The sequence below is a fragment of the Carassius auratus genome, unplaced genomic scaffold (assembly GCF_003368295.1).
Source record: "Carassius auratus strain Wakin unplaced genomic scaffold, ASM336829v1 scaf_tig00014010, whole genome shotgun sequence".
In the NCBI taxonomy this organism is placed as follows: domain Eukaryota; kingdom Metazoa; phylum Chordata; class Actinopteri; order Cypriniformes; family Cyprinidae; genus Carassius; species Carassius auratus.
Genome location: NW_020524466.1, coordinates 11,016 through 29,027, shown reverse-complemented (window position 1 = coordinate 29,027; position 18,012 = coordinate 11,016). Strand labels below are relative to the sequence as shown.

The following is an 18,012-nucleotide window of genomic DNA, read 5'->3' as shown; positions in this document are numbered from 1 at the left end:
AATTGTGATGTTTTTATAAGCTGTTTGGACTCTCATTCTGACGGCACCCATTCACTGCAGAGAATCCATTGGTGAGCAAGTGATGTAATGCTAAATATCTCCACATCTGTTGTGATCATGAAACAAACTCAACCTGGATGGCCCGAGAGTATGTACAATTTCAGTTTGACCATTTTATGCAGTTTTTCTATTTATATATAATATTCATATAAAATATGATATTCATATAACATTCATATAACTAAATACATATACATTTTGAAGACACGGTGCATTGTGGGTATCAAGAACTATCTATTTACTAAACACTGTCTGTGGCATTAAACCATTGGCGGCCAAAGGAGTTTTCTGTCACACAGGTAAGCTGAGAATTATTATGTCACTGTCTGTGCATCATTAACACAACCATACAGTACAGACAGCGACACACACGTGACAACATCGGTCAGAGGGCAAGGTGATCTTCCTTTGTAACAGACACAACACAAAATCTACTTAAACAGTCTGTGCCAGACAACAGATTGAATGCATTATATATAGTCCAGTTGGATCTTTTGAACAATTTGCTTCAAAGAACCAGTTATCAGAGACAGATCCTGTTCAATGATTGAATAGTTGTTGACCCGACAATACTCTGACAGTTCAACACCCTCTTAAAGGGATAGTTCATTAATAATGTCATGTCGTTCCAAACCCGTTCAAACACAAACTGAGATATTTTTTGATGAGAGCTTTCCGTCCCTGCATAGACAGCAACACAACTGACACATACAAGGCCCAGAAAGTTAATAACGACATTGTTAAATTAGTCCATGTGACGTCAGTGGTTCAACCGTAATGTTATTAAGCTATGACAATGCTTTTTGTCTGCAAAGAAAACAAAATATCAACTTTATTCAACAATTTCTTCTTTTGCATGGCAGTCTTCAACGTGCATTCACAAGAGTACTATGACGTGAGTGTGATGCTGGTAACTCTGGATGTGCTGGATGTCCTTGTTTACAAGCAGAGGAAGATACATGCTAAACATAAAACTCTCTTTTTTAAACATGTCTGAACCACGACTGAACCACTGATGTCACATGGACTATTTTAATAATGTCCTTACTACCTTTCTGGGCCTTTAACATGGTAGTGGCATTGCTGTCTGTGCAGGGTCATAAAACTCTCGGATTTCATTCAAAATATCTCAATTTGTCTTCCAAAGATTAACGAAAGTCTTGCGTCTTTGGAATGACATGAGGGTGAGTAGTTAATGACAGAATTTCAATTTTTGAGTGAAATATTTTATGTTTTGGCAGATTGGTAGCAAATGCATATTACTTTACAATCTCAATCAAACGTTTTTGTACAGTCTGCTTAAGCCCCACTGAGGATTAAATTTAGTGGCAGACATTAAAGCTTTATTTTTACTATAAGTCTTACAATTTTGTACAAGTCAGTTCTTACAAATTTGGATGAATTCACCTGCAATCATTCGATCATTTAGTTTTCTCTTGAGTGGACAGTTTCAATTAGAATCAGACAGACTAGTTTGGTGAAACAGTTCATCAATCCATTCAAAATATTCGACTCAAAAGAAGGACTTCTTTTAGCACCAAATGGCCTGAATCTGGTGCTTTTGGGAATCATTTTTAAAAGATCTATGTTAATCAAACAAAATCCCCATATCAGATCATCATTTTTTAGTTGATGACATAACCACTGTAATCCAATGTTTCACTATTTAAGCATCTTAAGAGAGCTCATCTATATGTTCAGTGTTTTTCATGTTTGCGATTATTGCATCACATGGAAACACACACCTCTGGGAAATACGCAACTCAACATCGGCTTGTGACACATGCCAAGACTTAATCAACACACGATTAATCAGCACTGTCTGCGTGACAACAGCTCCGGCACCCGTGTAGTAGAACAGTCGATCACATTATATCATAATCACATGGATGATGATGTAACATCAATATTTGTTTATAAACAAACACCTCTGATAATGTGATGGATTAGATGAGACATCACAAAGAATACAGAAATGCTATTATGTAATATATTTTCTTGTATTTCATATGGTCCGACAGAGATTCAATTTTATAATTTAAGTTTGAGTGCGTCAACACTAGTGAAGTTTACTCGAATAATGATACAGCCTCATAAAGAGACTCTTGAGTCAGTAAATCCCCTACAAATCCAATTTTGCATTGTTAGGGTGAAAGGGCAACCCAGCTGTCCGCAGAGCTGTGTCCTCTGCAAGGCAAGGGGACTGGGCTTATGTTAGCCCACTGAAACAATGGAATAGATAACAGACACTGGTCACAGACGGGGCAACCTACTGCTAGCTGTACTGTTACAACCCCTCATGTGCAGAAACCTCATTGTGGACAGTTGGACAAAAGGAAAGCTAGGCTGTTGGCATGCCATTTACATGATTAAGGAATGATCCGGAGGGCACCGGTTGATGCCAATAAAAACATTCATTCAATACCTGCCTGTCAATAATTCAGATAGGCTGATACTAGTCTATTATGTTGGCTTGGAAAGAGAGGGTAAGCTGGTATACATTTCTTAAAAAATAAAGGTTATTTATTGGCATTGATGATTCCATGAAGAATAATGTGTTTGCAGATAATAAGGAAACAACCTAAATTCACCTTAATTCACTAAACAATGCTACAAAAAGTTACTCTACTCTGAAATCTGGATTCTGTGTCAGAATGTCTGTTTCTGTTTTGCTCTTTGTGATTCTGCCAACTGCCAATTTACTCAATTGTATCTTAACATCCCGGGTGACTAGTTGGTGAAAAATACAGTGTAAACACTGGCCGGTTTTGAAACCCACTGCTCCCTGACACAATCCAGGTGAATTGGCAGGTTTAATTTGAAGTATCCAATATCATCAGCGCAGTAAGCTCCCATAAGAAACATTATCGGGTGAGGAGTTCATCTCGATAATGGCTATATCATCAACACACACTCGGTGGGCGGTCTAGGGCCTGCCAACACTTAGTTTATCAGACACCAAATCCAAACCAGTCAACATATTGCATATGAAACTAAGATGCTTTTGAGACTGATATCTCAACAGCATTGCTGTTTTGAACTTGCTGCTTATTAGTATATTGAAGATGAAGTTTGTAGATTTTAACAGCTCTAAACATAATTGCCATCCTTTTTTTTTAAACTGAAGTCTTTTCTGAAGATATAGCTAACTCACAACGTGTTTTTGCATTAAACTTTTCTGTTTTTCTATTGTTTTTCAATGTTGCTGTACCTCGTTTTCTTTTTTTTCTTTTTCACTGCCATGTGTCTCTTGTTTTTGCTTTCTGCTACAGTATGAACCCCTAAACGTGTCTTTTTCCAATAATGTTTCATGATTATTAATAATGCTTAATAATGTTTTGCAGTATAAATCACAAATATTTTAATAACTATATGATAGAATATATTTTTTAGCAGTTTAAAAGCATAATTAGAAATATTTTTCTCTATTTTTTCTAAGATAGTTTTAGGTTTGAGAAATGCTTTATAGTATTTTCATTGTAACTCACACAGAAAGTCTTTAAACCTAATCTTAACAATACTATTGTCACGAATAAAAAAAATTAAAAAACGATTTTTACATTCATTTATTAATAGCGTGACATAAATCTCCCCAGGCTTAAATTAGAAAATAAAATGTAGCAGTAAGTACAGATGGACGGTATGTTCCTCGTGCAAACCAGAGCTAATTAAAGCACAGCACCATGTTCAGATGTGCCACATTCAGTGAATCTCTCCTGCAGTCAAAGGAATGGTGGGAACACAACTCCTCTACTAAAAGAATTGAAACCAGCACCAGTCCACCGTTCCAAAGCGGCAACTGTTTCCATGGCAGCGTAACTTGTTGGGCAGAAGTGGGCTCTCTCTCAGAAACCCGGTTGCCTCAAGGTCTTCACTGCCTCTCACCATGATTGAAATGAGCTCCTTCAGAAAACAAACGTTCCAGCTTTTCCGCTAGCTGACGTATTAAAAGTGATCGTGTTCAGATTGAACGCAAAGATACACAATCTTAAGCAATTCAATGCCTGATTTCCCTCATGCAGCATCTATTCTACAAGCAAAGAGAGAAACAATCACTCAAAACAAGAATCTCTAGAATCATAGATTACAAGGTTAAAGTTTGGAGAGTCTGTACTGTATAACATTAAAGGAATAGTTATTTTAAAAAATGTAAATTATATCATCATTTATTCACCCTCATGTCATTCCAAATCAGTTTAACTTTATTCTTCCACAAAAGGAGATATTTCACAGGATGACCAGGTGACCAGGGAATGGGCCTCAAAAAAATAAAAAAAAGAAATAATAATAAAATTCCATAAAAGTTATAATAACTTAGAGCACAATGATCTGAGGACAAACTTCACCAACCTGTCGTCCATAAAACAAATTAATGGCAGTATTTAAAATAGAGCACACAGGTACCACAGTTTAAAACAAATCATGTTGGGTTTGCTGTTGCATCAGAGTATCTCCAGGATAGTCTTGTGAAAAAAGAAAGAAAAAGAAGCCGTGCTCAAAACAAGGGTAGGCTATTGGGTATCTGTGCAAAGCAAACACTTCTCAGTCTGCTATTGCTCCAACAAGCAGATCTACATGCCCCAAAACGCATGCCTTGGATTAATCCTGTAGTTGTCTATGAATGTAAGCTGGGTAGAAGACCTTATTTTATCACTGAAAAAAGCTTCAGCTTTCAGTTCTTTTAAAGCCATCCTGAGCGGAGGTTTATTTCTGTGCACATAATGCTGCACGAAGTTATGACTCATCCTTCTGGACAATGCATTAAAGTGCACCTACCTTTTTCACCAAAGGAAGATTTATGTTCTTCTCCTTCATGAGTGTCTGTAGTTTCTTCCTCACAGCTTCTCTGTTCAAAGTAAAAATACCTATGTCTTAGAAAATGCTGTGAGTAAAAAAACTGTGTATTTATTCTGAATCAGTTTTTACTCAGAAATTGCTGTCAAATTCACAAATAGTTACTAAGAAACCGTAATTAACACATTCAATTAAATGTGAAGTTTTCAAAATTCATAATAAATACTTATTTGTATAGGTTCTATAAATTATATTATTTGTATTTATATAATTTAATTACATTTAAATTGCTAATATGAATATCCATATATTCAACTAAATATACAGCCTACACCGGCAGTTACTAGTAGTGGAAGCTTATAGCCTTCTGCAAGCTACTAGTGACCCCAGCTGGTTAAAAACGCGTTTCTTCGTATAGCCTGTGTATTATTTTCTCCACAGATTTGTTTTCTACACACTAAGTCTTGTTGTCTTATATATAAATGTATCAGACGTACTGTATGGTGTAGAACAAATTTCCGAAAGGATAAATAAATCTCTCTCCCTCTCACTCTGTTATTTTGTACTATTTTGTACTACTGTTAAAATATTAACCGATATCATAAGCCTTTTCAGAATGTATATCTTGCACGACTTTGTGTCAAAAAATATATAAAAAAAGGTTGAAGAATTATTGTAGCCTACAACAAACTGCTACACATCAAACTACAAAACAATTAGCAGTTCTTTACTCACTTTTTGTCCATAGTCAGATCACTAGCCCTCTCTTATTCGGGTGTACGAAAATTCATCCGTTTATGTCAATATTCCTCTGATGCAGTTTTTATGATGGAGAAGTGTGTACTGTAGTAAACGGGAGCGCGCATATTGAAACTGATGATGGCAGTTTCAGGAGGCGCGCCTCCCACGCACGTGTTCCCTCTTGTTGTAGTCGTCGACGTAACCATGGCGACAACGTTACAATAGTACGCACTGATCTATATATAATGATTCTCTATTATAGTATTATACTATTTTATATCAGTGGAAATATGATCTATAATAGAGTAAATATTTCTAGAATTACCTATAAAACTGCTCATTAAAGGCAAAGTCAAATGCTACTTAAATTTTGTCCAGTTGTGCAAGGTGTGTGTGTTTTTTTTCTTATAAAAACTAAATAATTAAAAAAATAAATGTATTTTTTGTTTTGTTTTTACGATTTGTATGGAAAATATCTGCATGTAATATAACATGAATATAAATGCCCCCCCCCCCCATCATCAGGATGATAGGATGATGCTCTCATATTTTCTTCATGAGGATTTGAAAAGAGACAGTGCTTTTGCGTGATTTATGCTTCAAGAGCTCAACAAATGTGTCCCTCTAGCTGTAACTGATACAGCATGCATCTTTAATACAGGTCTTGTCTATGTAACAGAGAACAAATCCTGTGTTCACACCTCCTGCTTCTGTTCAGTGACAACACTATCCCATCCTAAATGACACAGTGACACAAAGCACTGAACTATTAATTTCACACTACTGCAGCAGCACGAAGGGGATTGATAGTGGACAAATGAAATTATTTAAATCACCTAGATTTTAACAGTCAGAGACCATAAACATAGGCTATTGGACAATATATATATATTTTTCATATATTTATTAATACATTTTTCCTTGGTGAATACTTTATATGCTCATTGGGCATATTAATGGAACATGGAACATTAATTGGTCATTTGTTGGAAAATAAAGTTTTAGTTATAATAAAGTTTTAGTTATAAAAGCATGTTGAGAATGATCTTTAAAACATGACCAATGATTTATTGAGGTATTAATTACAAATTAAATATATAATATAATTTATTCAGTATTTACACATCAGTGTTTGCTTGTCAATTTACCGATATGAGAAGGAGAGGATTCAAAAATAATTTTTGTTTTGATTAGACCAGTGGTTTTCAACCTGTGGGCCTCGGCCTAGTGGGTCTCGATGGCATTGAAGGTGGGCCATCAATAACTTTAAAAAGAAATAATAAATGTAAAAATGTCTAAGTCATAACATAATAACACAATTTCATATAACAAAAAATTAATATTAAACTGTAACTATGCTACAGAACAACAGCAGTTGTTGTGCCAAGCGGTGCCAAACCGCCAGTTCATTCAAAAGACATTTAACGATCTAGCTTCTGAGTACTAAGTTATTAACCCAACAATAGCGGGGTCAGTTATTTTTTTCTGCAGTGGGCCGCGCAAACATATGTGTTTGGTTGTGTGGGCAGCGAGTTGAAAAAGGTTGGGAACCACTGGATTAGACCGATTAGACCATATGAAAAACATTCGTCAGGATTTTGTGTTGAACGAAACACTTTCTGCAAATAATATTTAGCTGACCTTTGGCCTGTATGTTGGTCTGAAGTATTGATCAGTAATTATTGTGAAAATAATTTTAAAATTAAATTACGGGCAGGCTACAACAAACCACACGAGTCTCTTTTCGTGTGGAATCTGCTGTTACTAATCACAAACCAGTGGATCAGCTGACAGCTAGCGGAGTAAAACAAGTGGAGGTAAGCAGGAAGTGTCTCGCAAGCAAATAATATTGTACATTTTACTAGAAAAATGCACGAATAATAACCGAATAATTATGCTAGATCTAATTGTCAAATATATTTCAGTTAGTATATTGTGGTTTCGTCATCTAGCACGAACTCGTTTCTTAGCACTCAGTTAATTCACGTGAGCTGTTGTTGAATAGCATTTGTAAATCACAAAATTGAAATGGTTTGCTTATATTTATGAACGGAAACTTACGTCTGTGTTTGTGTAACGACAATTTCTGTTGTTAGGTTATTAGGATAGGAAGCTACCCTACTTAGACAGCGTTCATAATTAATATGCATAATTATGTCTATGTCTGTTGTCTAAATGCAGGTGAAGATGAGGAAAAACAAAGGGAAAACCAACACAATAGAAAAGGAGTTTATGTTTGAATTTACGGCAGGAAAAAATCACTGTGTCCTCAAAGTACCACTTCAGTTCCCTCTCAGAGAAAATGTCAATGATCTTCATGGGAGGATCATGCTGCTTCATAAAATCCCCTGTTTTGTAGAAAATGGTAATGTATTAACATTTATTTGAGCGTGCATATGATCAGATTGTAAATGCATCTTACTGTACAGTAGAGCCTCTAACTAACGTTTCTGCATTGATTTTAGACTTGAAAAGCAGCCTGGTTAGTTTCATAGAGAGGGAAACGTTAGTGGATTATGACCGGGAGGCAGAAGCAGCCCTGCAGAGACTCACTAACGGAGAGGTCGACATAAACAGACTTACAAATTCATGGGCCAAGGCCTATTCTGAGGTAAGAGCACAGACTCAGTTTACTGATAATCATTTCTCCTATCACCATTTTTACACACATTAGCAATTTTTAAGGTCCATCCTATTGTCTTTTATATTAAAAATGTATATTTTAAATTATTTAATTACATGTTATGGTTATTAAAATATATAATAAAACATGTATGATATGTTTTTTTCATGTATTTTTGCGTAATAACTGCTTTATATTACATGGTGTTGTGTTCAGCAGACTTTCAGACTTTTTTGGGAAAAAACAATCGGTAACACTTTAGAATAAGGTTCCATTAGTTAATGTTAGTTAATGTATTAATTAACATGAACAAACAATGAATAATACATTTATTACTGTATTTATTCATCTTCGTTAATGTTAGTTAATGAAAATACAGTTATTCATTGTTAGTTCATGGTAATTCACAGTGCATTAACTAATGTTAACAAGCACAACTTTTGATTTAAATAATGCATCAGTAAATGTTGAAATTAACATGAACTAAGACTTATAAATGCTGTAGAAGGATTGTTCTTGCTTAGTTCATGTTAACCAAAGTAGTTAACTAACATTAACTAATGGAACCTTATTCTAAAGTGTTACCAAACAATCTACTGTCATACTTATCGTTTTCTCTGTGTATTAATTCAAAGAAATTGCGTGGTTCTGTTTTTTAATTCTAAATTATTTTTAATTTTTCGTAAATAATTTTTAATACGTCTATTAATCAAAAGTCAAGTCACATTTATTTATATGGTGTTTTAATGCAATAATTGTTTCAAAACCGCTTCACATGAATAAACAGGAAAGAAAAAATAACATCAGCTCAATTTAGTTCAGTGTGGTTTCAATGCAGTTTAATAACTTGCCAATGATCAGTGATTATGAAACGAGTATAATTCAGCTATAAGCAGCTCTACAGGAAACAGTTATGTCATTATTTAGCACCAGTCAGTTCAAATTTAGTTCTCAGTGCCATTAAATAGAAAATATTACTGAAAATGAGTTGTCAATCAATCACTTTGACTCTACGGACAATAAATTGCTTTGAAACTGAATATCTATCCTATTTCCACATTTAAGAAGGTTGACCTGACCATCTGCATTAGCAGTTCAAAGTATTGCAGTTTAAATTCTACTTCCACTTGCTCCAGCGAACTTATAAAAAGAAAGCAGAATCCGCCCCCTCCCTTTCCTATGAAGCACTGTTATAGGATAACCATTAACAGTTTATAGCAGCCGTACATAAATACACATGGATGCTTTCCTATCTATTTCAAGTTCATCAGATGGCCTTTTAACGACCACCTGGTTGTCTGCGTGAAAAGATTCTTATGTTTTTATTTAGAGCAGTTATTAAGCTTCCAGTAGGTTCTGTATGTTCAGAGTACGAGGGCAAAAGTGAATCGTGAAGTATTAAAATAGATGTACTATTTGTGCTTTTATTTAGGAAAAAAGTATGAACAACATAAAAACATCAAGATTTAAAAATAAGAATAAACACTGAAGTAAACCAATTCATTTAGTTCAAGTGTTCGACTAGTTGGTACTCAGTTCTTGGGGATCTCTGCGAAATGTCTGTGTTTTGTATCATTTCTGTGTGTAGACTACACTGGAACATGCCCGTCCTGAAGAACACAGCTGGGACGAGGATTTTGCAGGTGTTTATCATGAACTGATCCACTCACCGGCCTCAGAGACTCTTCTCAACCTGGAGCACAGTTACTTTGTTAGTGTTTCTGAGCTCATCAGCGAGAGAGACGTGGAGCTCAAGAAACTTCAGGAGAGGTTCGTTTGGAAGAGCGTTATGAGATCTAATTCTGTTTTATGAGGAAAACTGCCAGGGAGTGTAATTTGGATAATGAGCTCCCAGCATAAATGCAGAATGCCACCATACTGAGTAATTAGCAACTATAAAGATCAGAAATAAGATGTTTTGCTTAGCTGCAAATTGTTGTCTAATGGAGTACTTATATTTGTTAATGTTATTTTTCTATAGCAAATTATGTTACACATGTTACATTACTTTGAAATTATTATATTTTTAATATATGCAATACAGTTCCAAAGTGAAGTGATGGTCAGTTAGAATTTAATATTTTTTTTTTTTTTGAAAGAGGTCTATTATGACTATTATGACTATTTTTTTTGAAAGAGGTCTATTATGACTATTATGATTATTTTTTTTGAAAGAGGTCTATTATGACTATTATGACTATTTTTTTTGAAAGAGGTCTATTATGACTATTATGATTATTTTCTCTAGTAAAACTGTTTTCTATTTCAGTGCATTTTAAGATATAATTTATTCCTGTGATGGTAAAGCTGAATTTCCAACATTATTATTCAAGATCCAACAGATCAGCATATAAGACATTATTCTAGTATGCTGATTTGCTGCTCAAGAAAAATGTCTTATTATTATAAAAGGTTGTGCAGCTCAATATTGATGCATGAGGCATTTGTCAGATAAATTAGATTATATTAAATGAGATCAATTAAATTTAAATCGCTTTTTTTAACATTATAAATGACTTTGCTGTCACTTTTGAACAATTGGATGCATCTTCGAATAAAGATATAAATATATTTTGTAATAATTATTGTATACTATTGACATAGATTGTATTAGTCATGGATTTTATTAGCATGAAAGCATTTAGGAATTATATATGTTAAATAAATAAGAGTTATCACACATTTAAGCTTCTTCATATGAGAAACATTTAAAAAAAATCCTGAACTTTTGACTCCTACTATAAAAGCATATGAAATTTGTCTTTACAGACAGGCTGTTGAGATGGACAAAGTGATGCAGGAGCTGGGAAAGAGCTTGTGTGACCAGGATGTGAACACTGTGGCTGCCCAACACTTCGATGCACAGCAAGTAAGACCAAACTGACAGTCAGATTGAAACGAACAATAATAATAATATAAAACATATGAATGTTTTTTTGTAAAATGGGAAGGTGCTGGAGAACAAGTGGGCCAGTGAACTGAAGCAAGTCACAGGTATCCAGAAACATGAGTATCAGGAATGGGTGATGAAGCTCCACCGGGACCTACAGAACCCCAACAACAGTACAATTAAGTAAGTGAAAGTTTTAAAGGTACTGATGGCATTGAGTTGATAAATGATAGTGCTGGGTAATGAATAGTTGACTCAGAGGAGCAGAATGTAACATCCTCAAGGATACGGACAAAGATATTCCTCAAGAAATACTGTCTTAGCGGTTTCATTCTTGCCACCACATTAGCCGCAGTTTCAGTTCTGATTACACTTTACGACATCCCCGCTTTGCCACATTGACACCGTCTAGCAGATGAGTGAATAGTGTCACACTTGATCCAATGGCAAAACAACTGTGCTTATCATTGTGATTGATGGACGGCGAAGAGCTTCAGAAGTTGAGCCCGTTATTTGTGTTTCAGCGAGGAGATCAAGGTACAGCCGGGTCAGCTGGGGGAGGCAGGGGAAGCGGGGGCACGGCTCTTCGAGGAGCAGCGACAGCTGGAGGAGAGCTTCACTATCCACTTAGGTATGGTGTTTCCTTAGAAACATTGGCTGCTACAAAACGACGCATAAAAATACCCTCATAAAACAAACTGCCATGGTCATTTGCGCCTACATGCAATGTGTTTTCAATCTGTTTTGAAGTGCAGTGGACATGTTCCACTTAATTTTGCAACCTGAAATTGTCCAAATGCAGTTTAGCTCAATTGTAAGCCTAATTTTGTTACTTTTTTGTTTGGATATTTTTTATGCTAATGTTTGATAGTTTATTATCTAGTACAATGACATTTATATATTTTAGAAGTGGCTTAAGGGTCCCAATATTTTTTGGTTCACCCTACAAAACTTTAAGAATGCAATGATTTTAAATCTGTGTAATACCATACGCTCAATACAAATGGAAAAATCTATATAATTTTAGCCAAATAAGACACTTAAAAACTTAAATCATTTTAAATATGTGCATTTATGCATTACAACATTGTAATGAATGATAAGAGTCATAGACAATAATTTTGATACTTGCTAAAAAATTGCATTTAAAACAATTATTGAACTTAGTATTAACACAGATAAATATCTAAAAGATTACAAATCAAATATCCAATAATGACACATTAAATTGATCAAAGTTGTCATTAAAGACATTTTAATTTCAAATAAATGCTGAAAGTTTTACAGTGATTTCCACAAAAATATTAAGCAGCTTTTTTAATTATTGATAATAGTAAGAAATATTTCTAGATCACCAGAGCCGCATATAAAAATGATTTCTGAAGGATCATGTGACACTGAAAACTGAAGTAATGATGCTGAAGATTCAGCTTTGTCATCAGAGGAATAAAAAACATTTTAATATTAATAAATTAAATCTTAAAATAGAAAACAGTTAATTTACATTATTATAATATTTTACTACATTTTCAATCAAATAAAAGTTAGCCCTTTATTTGAGAGGCATAAGAAGTCCCTGTTCAATTATTATTATTTTGTAATCTTACCAAACCTTTGAAGGGTAGTGTATATTGAATATTTAATTACATCTAACCATGTATCATTTTTAAATAAATAAAATATAATGGATACAAATATATAGCTGTTTGATATACTTGTCTTTAAGGGGCTCAGCTGAAGACCATGCACAATCTGCGTCTGGTGCGATCTGATGTTCTGGACTTCTGTAAGCACCGTCGTCACAGCAGCAGTGGGGTGAAGTTACGGCGACTGCAGACCGCTCTCTCGCTGTACTCCACATCCCTCTGCGGCCTGGTGCTGCTGGTCGACAACAGAGTCAACTCGTACAGCGGCATCAAGAGAGGTATCATGTCTAATTTGTAGGTTTTCATTTGCAATGATCAACAGAAGTCAAAATCATAAGGATTTTGAAACCAATATAAACAACAGTAACATTTCCCATTCTTTCTATGGCATCAGACTTTGCAACAGTGTCTCAGGAGTGCACAGACTTCCACTTCCCCAGAGTGGATGAGCAGCTGGACATCATCCAGCAGGTGGTGCTGTACGCTCGAGCTCAGCGCAGCAGCAAGCAGAGAGAGCAGCCCGGTGAGTGACACAACAACTGCGTGTGCTTGTGTCCGGCCAAAACCAGCACCTCTGCATTGCACCATCACATATCTGACTTCAGTCCTACTGCGACGAAGTGTCCAGTTTCATTCGACAGGGACTAGCTACAATGTAACGCGATACACATTTTTTCAACGTGCACAAATGTTTTGGCAGAAAGTGAAATGCTCTGGTACAGTTTTGCATTTTGCTAACGGTTTGTAATAACTGTTATGTATCTTATGAACACTGTTACATAACTTTGATTGAAAGAGAGAACACATTACCATAATATTATCTTTTAAAGTTTTTTTAAGTGATTTGCTGCAAAAATTAACCAATGACATTCAGATTTTATTTTGTGGTCACATTATTACTGTTGTTTTTTTTGTTTGTTTTGTTTTTTTACTGTATTTTTTATCAAAAACATTGCAGCCTTAGTGATTTTTTTCTTTATGTTTTTGATAAAGATGGAAATATTTATGTCCATGTCACATTTGACACCAAAATAAGAACTAAATAATATTAAATACATTTTTTGGGAGGAAAACGGTTAAGATTAGTTTTTTATTAATTGATATTTTACATTTTTTTAATTTTCATTTATTTTTAAGCACATCCTCCCAGCCTTGTTAAAACCAGCCTGATTGTCCTAAAAAAATAAGTTTTAGATTAGATATCATTAATTAAATTCATTATTTAATTTTTATTCATTTTTTTATATGACAGGTAAGAAAATTTTCCTTCTTAATTCAATTACCGTACTATGACATATATATATATATATATATATATATATATATATATATATATATATATATATATATATATATATATATATATATATATATATATGACAGTAATATATTTTTTTAAATAATCATAAATACATTCTTAAAAGTGAAGTATAACATATTTGAATGTATTGCACTAATACACTTCATTGATCTGTTTTATAGAGATGCCAAGAAATGGAGGAAGTGAAGACAAAAATAAGATCATGGACAGAAATTCCTCCAATATCGTGCCAGGTAATTTAAACATTGGCTTATGCTTTTAGCGCTCTGTTGGATCAGACGTAACACTGGATGATGCTGAGCTCTCTTTTCTTTCAGGTGAATTCTACATCACACGCCATTCAAACCTGTCTGAGGTTCATATTGTGTTCCACCTCTGTGTGGATGATAATGTGCGTTCGGGAAACATCACAGCACGGGACCCAGCCATCATGGGCCTGAGGAACATCCTGAAGGTCTGCTGCACCCATGACATCACCACCATCACCATCCCACTGCTGCTGGTGCATGACATGTCAGAGGTAAGAGTAGATGAATGATCTTTCATTAAAAACAAACAAACACTTTTTTTACTGCTAAACTGTTTTGCATACACTTACAAACAGTGATTTATATTAACATTTATTTTTTTTAGCATCTGTGAAGGAAATCATGGGATTGTTTCAAGGTTTAAACTCCTCAAAGTGTCCACATTCTGAGCTTTTGAGTTGGTACACACAATGTTGATCTGTAAAAATGGTAGTTGAGGACATTGCCCGTATCGTAGGGTGTTCAAAAACCCAACCGAGCCTCAACTTTCTATTACTGGGATCTATAACATTCTACTTTCTAAGGGTGTTCCAGCGCTTTCGTCTGTCAACTACCATCACTTAAATGTGTGTTTTTTGTGGGAATTGTTGAGGATTTGGCCTTTACATTGGCATCTAGTTCTAGCACAGGCAAACAAACTTAACCACCTGCATCATGCTACTTATCATCTTATGTATTTGCCCTCAAGAAGCAAAAAGATTTGTATTCACTTGTGGTCTGTGTTTCTATAATTCAGTATGCATTTCTACAATCCTTGAAAATATTGCATCATTGTGCACACTTAATTACAGTAAATTATTAACAAGCGAAAGCATGTGATCTGACTTGCACTGATGTGCGGCAAATAAAAAGGACATGCTGTCTCTTAGAAACAATTCTGTATTACTTTGTATTTATTAAAATGAATGAATATAAAGAAAGAATCTTTTTAAATGCTAGAGTAAATTGGGCCATTACAACTTTATAATCTAGTTAAAAATGGATATTCTTTTTGAGATGTGTTATTAAATTATTACTGATCCTAAAGAATAATCTTTAGTGAGCATAACATGACAGCAAAAGTCATTTGAATAACAATAGGAAAAGAGCATATGCAATTAAATATCTAATATCTGACAGTATATAACCAGCTTTTGACATATAAATGAAATAATGCGTCCTAATTTTAACTTTAGGATCAAACCCGATTAATTTGTCTTTTTTAACTTGGATCCTCAACCTCAAAACTCATCGCCTAATTTAGAAATGGTCTATTTTGGATCAGGCCGTCTGGACTGACCAGTTGTGGGTAAATGAAAGCCTCAATCACAGCCTCTCTGACCACAGGCCCATGTTGAGGAATGTTCAGTTTTCAGGAAATGTGTTTCATCTGAACAGGAACTGTGTGTTCTCCCAGCCAAAGGCCGAGGACGGTTTTAAAGCTGAGGTCTTAAGCTCGATTCGGATAGGATTAGTTTTAGGACGTATGTCTGTAAAATAATTGTTACTGTGGATGTCTGTAGAAAACGGCAAGATTAGCTTAGCAGTTACACATAAATAAGCCATCAAAAAATTATATTTATCAATTAGGTAGGAAATATTAAATATATGGTTTTATTAGGAGTAAATGAATTCAAATTGTTAATGTAAATATCATGTCGTTTTAAGAACAAAGAGAAATGTATTGGAGATCTGAATAGTCCCACATGAGAAGTTGTAGTTCTTCACTATGTGCAGATGTTGCTCTTCAAGGAGTGGTTTGGTTTGTCTGAACCCTGGTTACCCACATGGTTAAATATTATCTCAGAAAAGTCACTGACTTCTTTTCTCTCTTTTCCTCGTCTGTTCAGGAGATGACCATTCCCTGGTGTCTGAAACGAGCTGAGCTGGTCTTCAAGTGTGTGAAAGGTGTGCAAGCAAAGATCTCAAATTATATCTAATGTAAATTATACTATTTACTTTATAAGGTCAGTATGTGTAGTTAACCAGTCTTGTTTACATTTAAATGCCTACCGAAGTCATTTTCTCTATCATCTCAAATAATGTAATAATGCTTAGAGTACAAGAATTGAAATCTTCTTTGGTTTTTCCAGGTTTTATGATGGAAATGGCCTCCTGGGATGGAGGAATCTCACGGACCGTCCAGTTCCTCGTTCCACAGGTACGTTTTGGCCTCACGGTCAGTCTAATAACTAACGGTCTAATTTTGGTTAGTAAAATATAGTAAAACAGTAATATTGTGAAAATACCATTGCGATTTAGAATTACTGTTTTCTGTATTAAAATGTAAAGTGTTTTCTGTGATGCAGATCTAATTTTTGAGCATAGTTACTCCAGTCATCAGTGTCACATGATCTTTCAGAAATCATTCTAATAATGAAAATTTGCTGCTAAAGAAACATTTATTATTATCTATGATGAAAACAATCGTGCTGCTTAATATTAGAATAGAAATAGAAACCATGATTCTTTTTGATGAATAGAAAGTCCAAAAGAACAGCCTTTATTTGATTCAGTTTTTTTAACTGTCAGTTTTGATCAGTTTAATTGCAAAATAACATACTTTTGAATGATAGCATAATTGCTTAATTTGTTTTATTTACTAACAAAGTGAAATTTTTTAGCGATTTAAGAAAGTGGCATCAATCTGTCTTTCTGATTTTCTTTGATCATCAGAGTATCTCAGAGGAGATGTTCTACCAGCTGAGCAACATGCTGCCTCAGATCTTCAGAGTCTCCTCGACGCTCACGCTAACGTCAAAACGCTAAACAAGCCACACACACCGACACATCTGCCCTTGTAGCTGGCAATATGAGGACATCTTGTCACTTTAGGTTCTTAATTTTCAGAGAAGTACAAACCGTGAGCTGTTTTGATGTGCACTGTCATGTGATCCTGCCACAGGAGGCTTAGTACTATGTCCTGATTATTTCAGTCATGAATTTTCACTGGAACTCGCAGATTTGTACATTCCACATCAAAGAACACATTAAATATGAGAGGGAAGTGTTCAGGGATTTAGCTGTTGTCATATTGCGAGTGCTGTTTACCTAACGCTTCATGGGAAACAGGTAATGCCAAGACAAGCTGTGTGTTTGTGCTGCATTGCAGTCAACCACCTTTGGCCCCTCGTGTCATCATTCCTCTCCACAAACACCAGGTGGCGCTGTATTCGGTAGCTTTCACATGTAGTGTAAGGTAACCAAAGCTGCTGATTCCAAATGTCAAATGAAACCAACCTTCCTAGCATTCTAAGTGTTTTACCATGTGTTTGTATATTAGGTGCCAGTTAAACCCTGGCATGTGTGCAGTTATATTTGAACTGTGTAATCTTTGGAAAGTGGGGCATTTGAAAACAGTATCAAATCTTTAATAGGCTCATTGATCAGGCTAGTAAGAAAACTTTGTCAAGGTTTTTTGTTTAAGCCTTTACAACAACAACAACAACAAAAAATCTACATATTAAATAATGCCTGTTAAGTGTTTTGTTGGATTCCTCCTAATGAGGATATTAGCATACAAAGTAGCAAAGTAGGGCTAATCAGAGTTAAAGCATTTGCATCTAGATTAGCCTTTTGTCCAAAACTACTGTCATGCTAATTATATGTTGAAATTCACTTTATCAAATTAATTTGAAATGTATTGATAA

General features: G+C 34.8%; 1 protein-coding gene across 1 annotated transcript; it reads left to right on the top strand.

The window, feature by feature from the left end:
• The first annotated feature begins 7,275 nt into the window (after positions 1-7,275).
• Positions 7,276-17,779, top strand: LOC113074223 (protein C12orf4 homolog). The gene is made up of 14 exons (XM_026246980.1): positions 7,276-7,412; positions 7,777-7,960; positions 8,061-8,206; positions 9,807-9,988; positions 10,988-11,087; positions 11,170-11,291; positions 11,633-11,739; positions 12,835-13,032; positions 13,149-13,277; positions 14,237-14,308; positions 14,393-14,595; positions 16,213-16,270; positions 16,456-16,523; positions 17,039-17,779. Exons 2-14 carry the CDS (start codon positions 7,783-7,785, stop codon positions 17,129-17,131), a joined length of 1,656 nt encoding a protein of 551 aa, XP_026102765.1. The 5' UTR covers positions 7,276-7,412; positions 7,777-7,782; the 3' UTR covers positions 17,132-17,779.
• Positions 17,780-18,012: the final 233 nt, after the last annotated feature.

What these genes read in the sequence shown, in the direction of transcription:
- LOC113074223 (XM_026246980.1), top strand. Translation starts at nt 7,783, where the DNA reads ATGAGGAAAAACAAAGGGAAAACCAACACAATAGAAAAGGAGTTTATG. An exon ending in CCCCTGTTTTGTAGAAAATG is followed by an intron (nt 7,961 to 8,060) that starts GTAATGTATTAA and finishes CATTGATTTTAG; the next exon opens with ACTTGAAAAGCAGCCTGGTT. An exon ending in TCCAGTTCCTCGTTCCACAG is followed by an intron (nt 16,524 to 17,038) that starts GTACGTTTTGGC and finishes TTTGATCATCAG; the next exon opens with AGTATCTCAGAGGAGATGTT.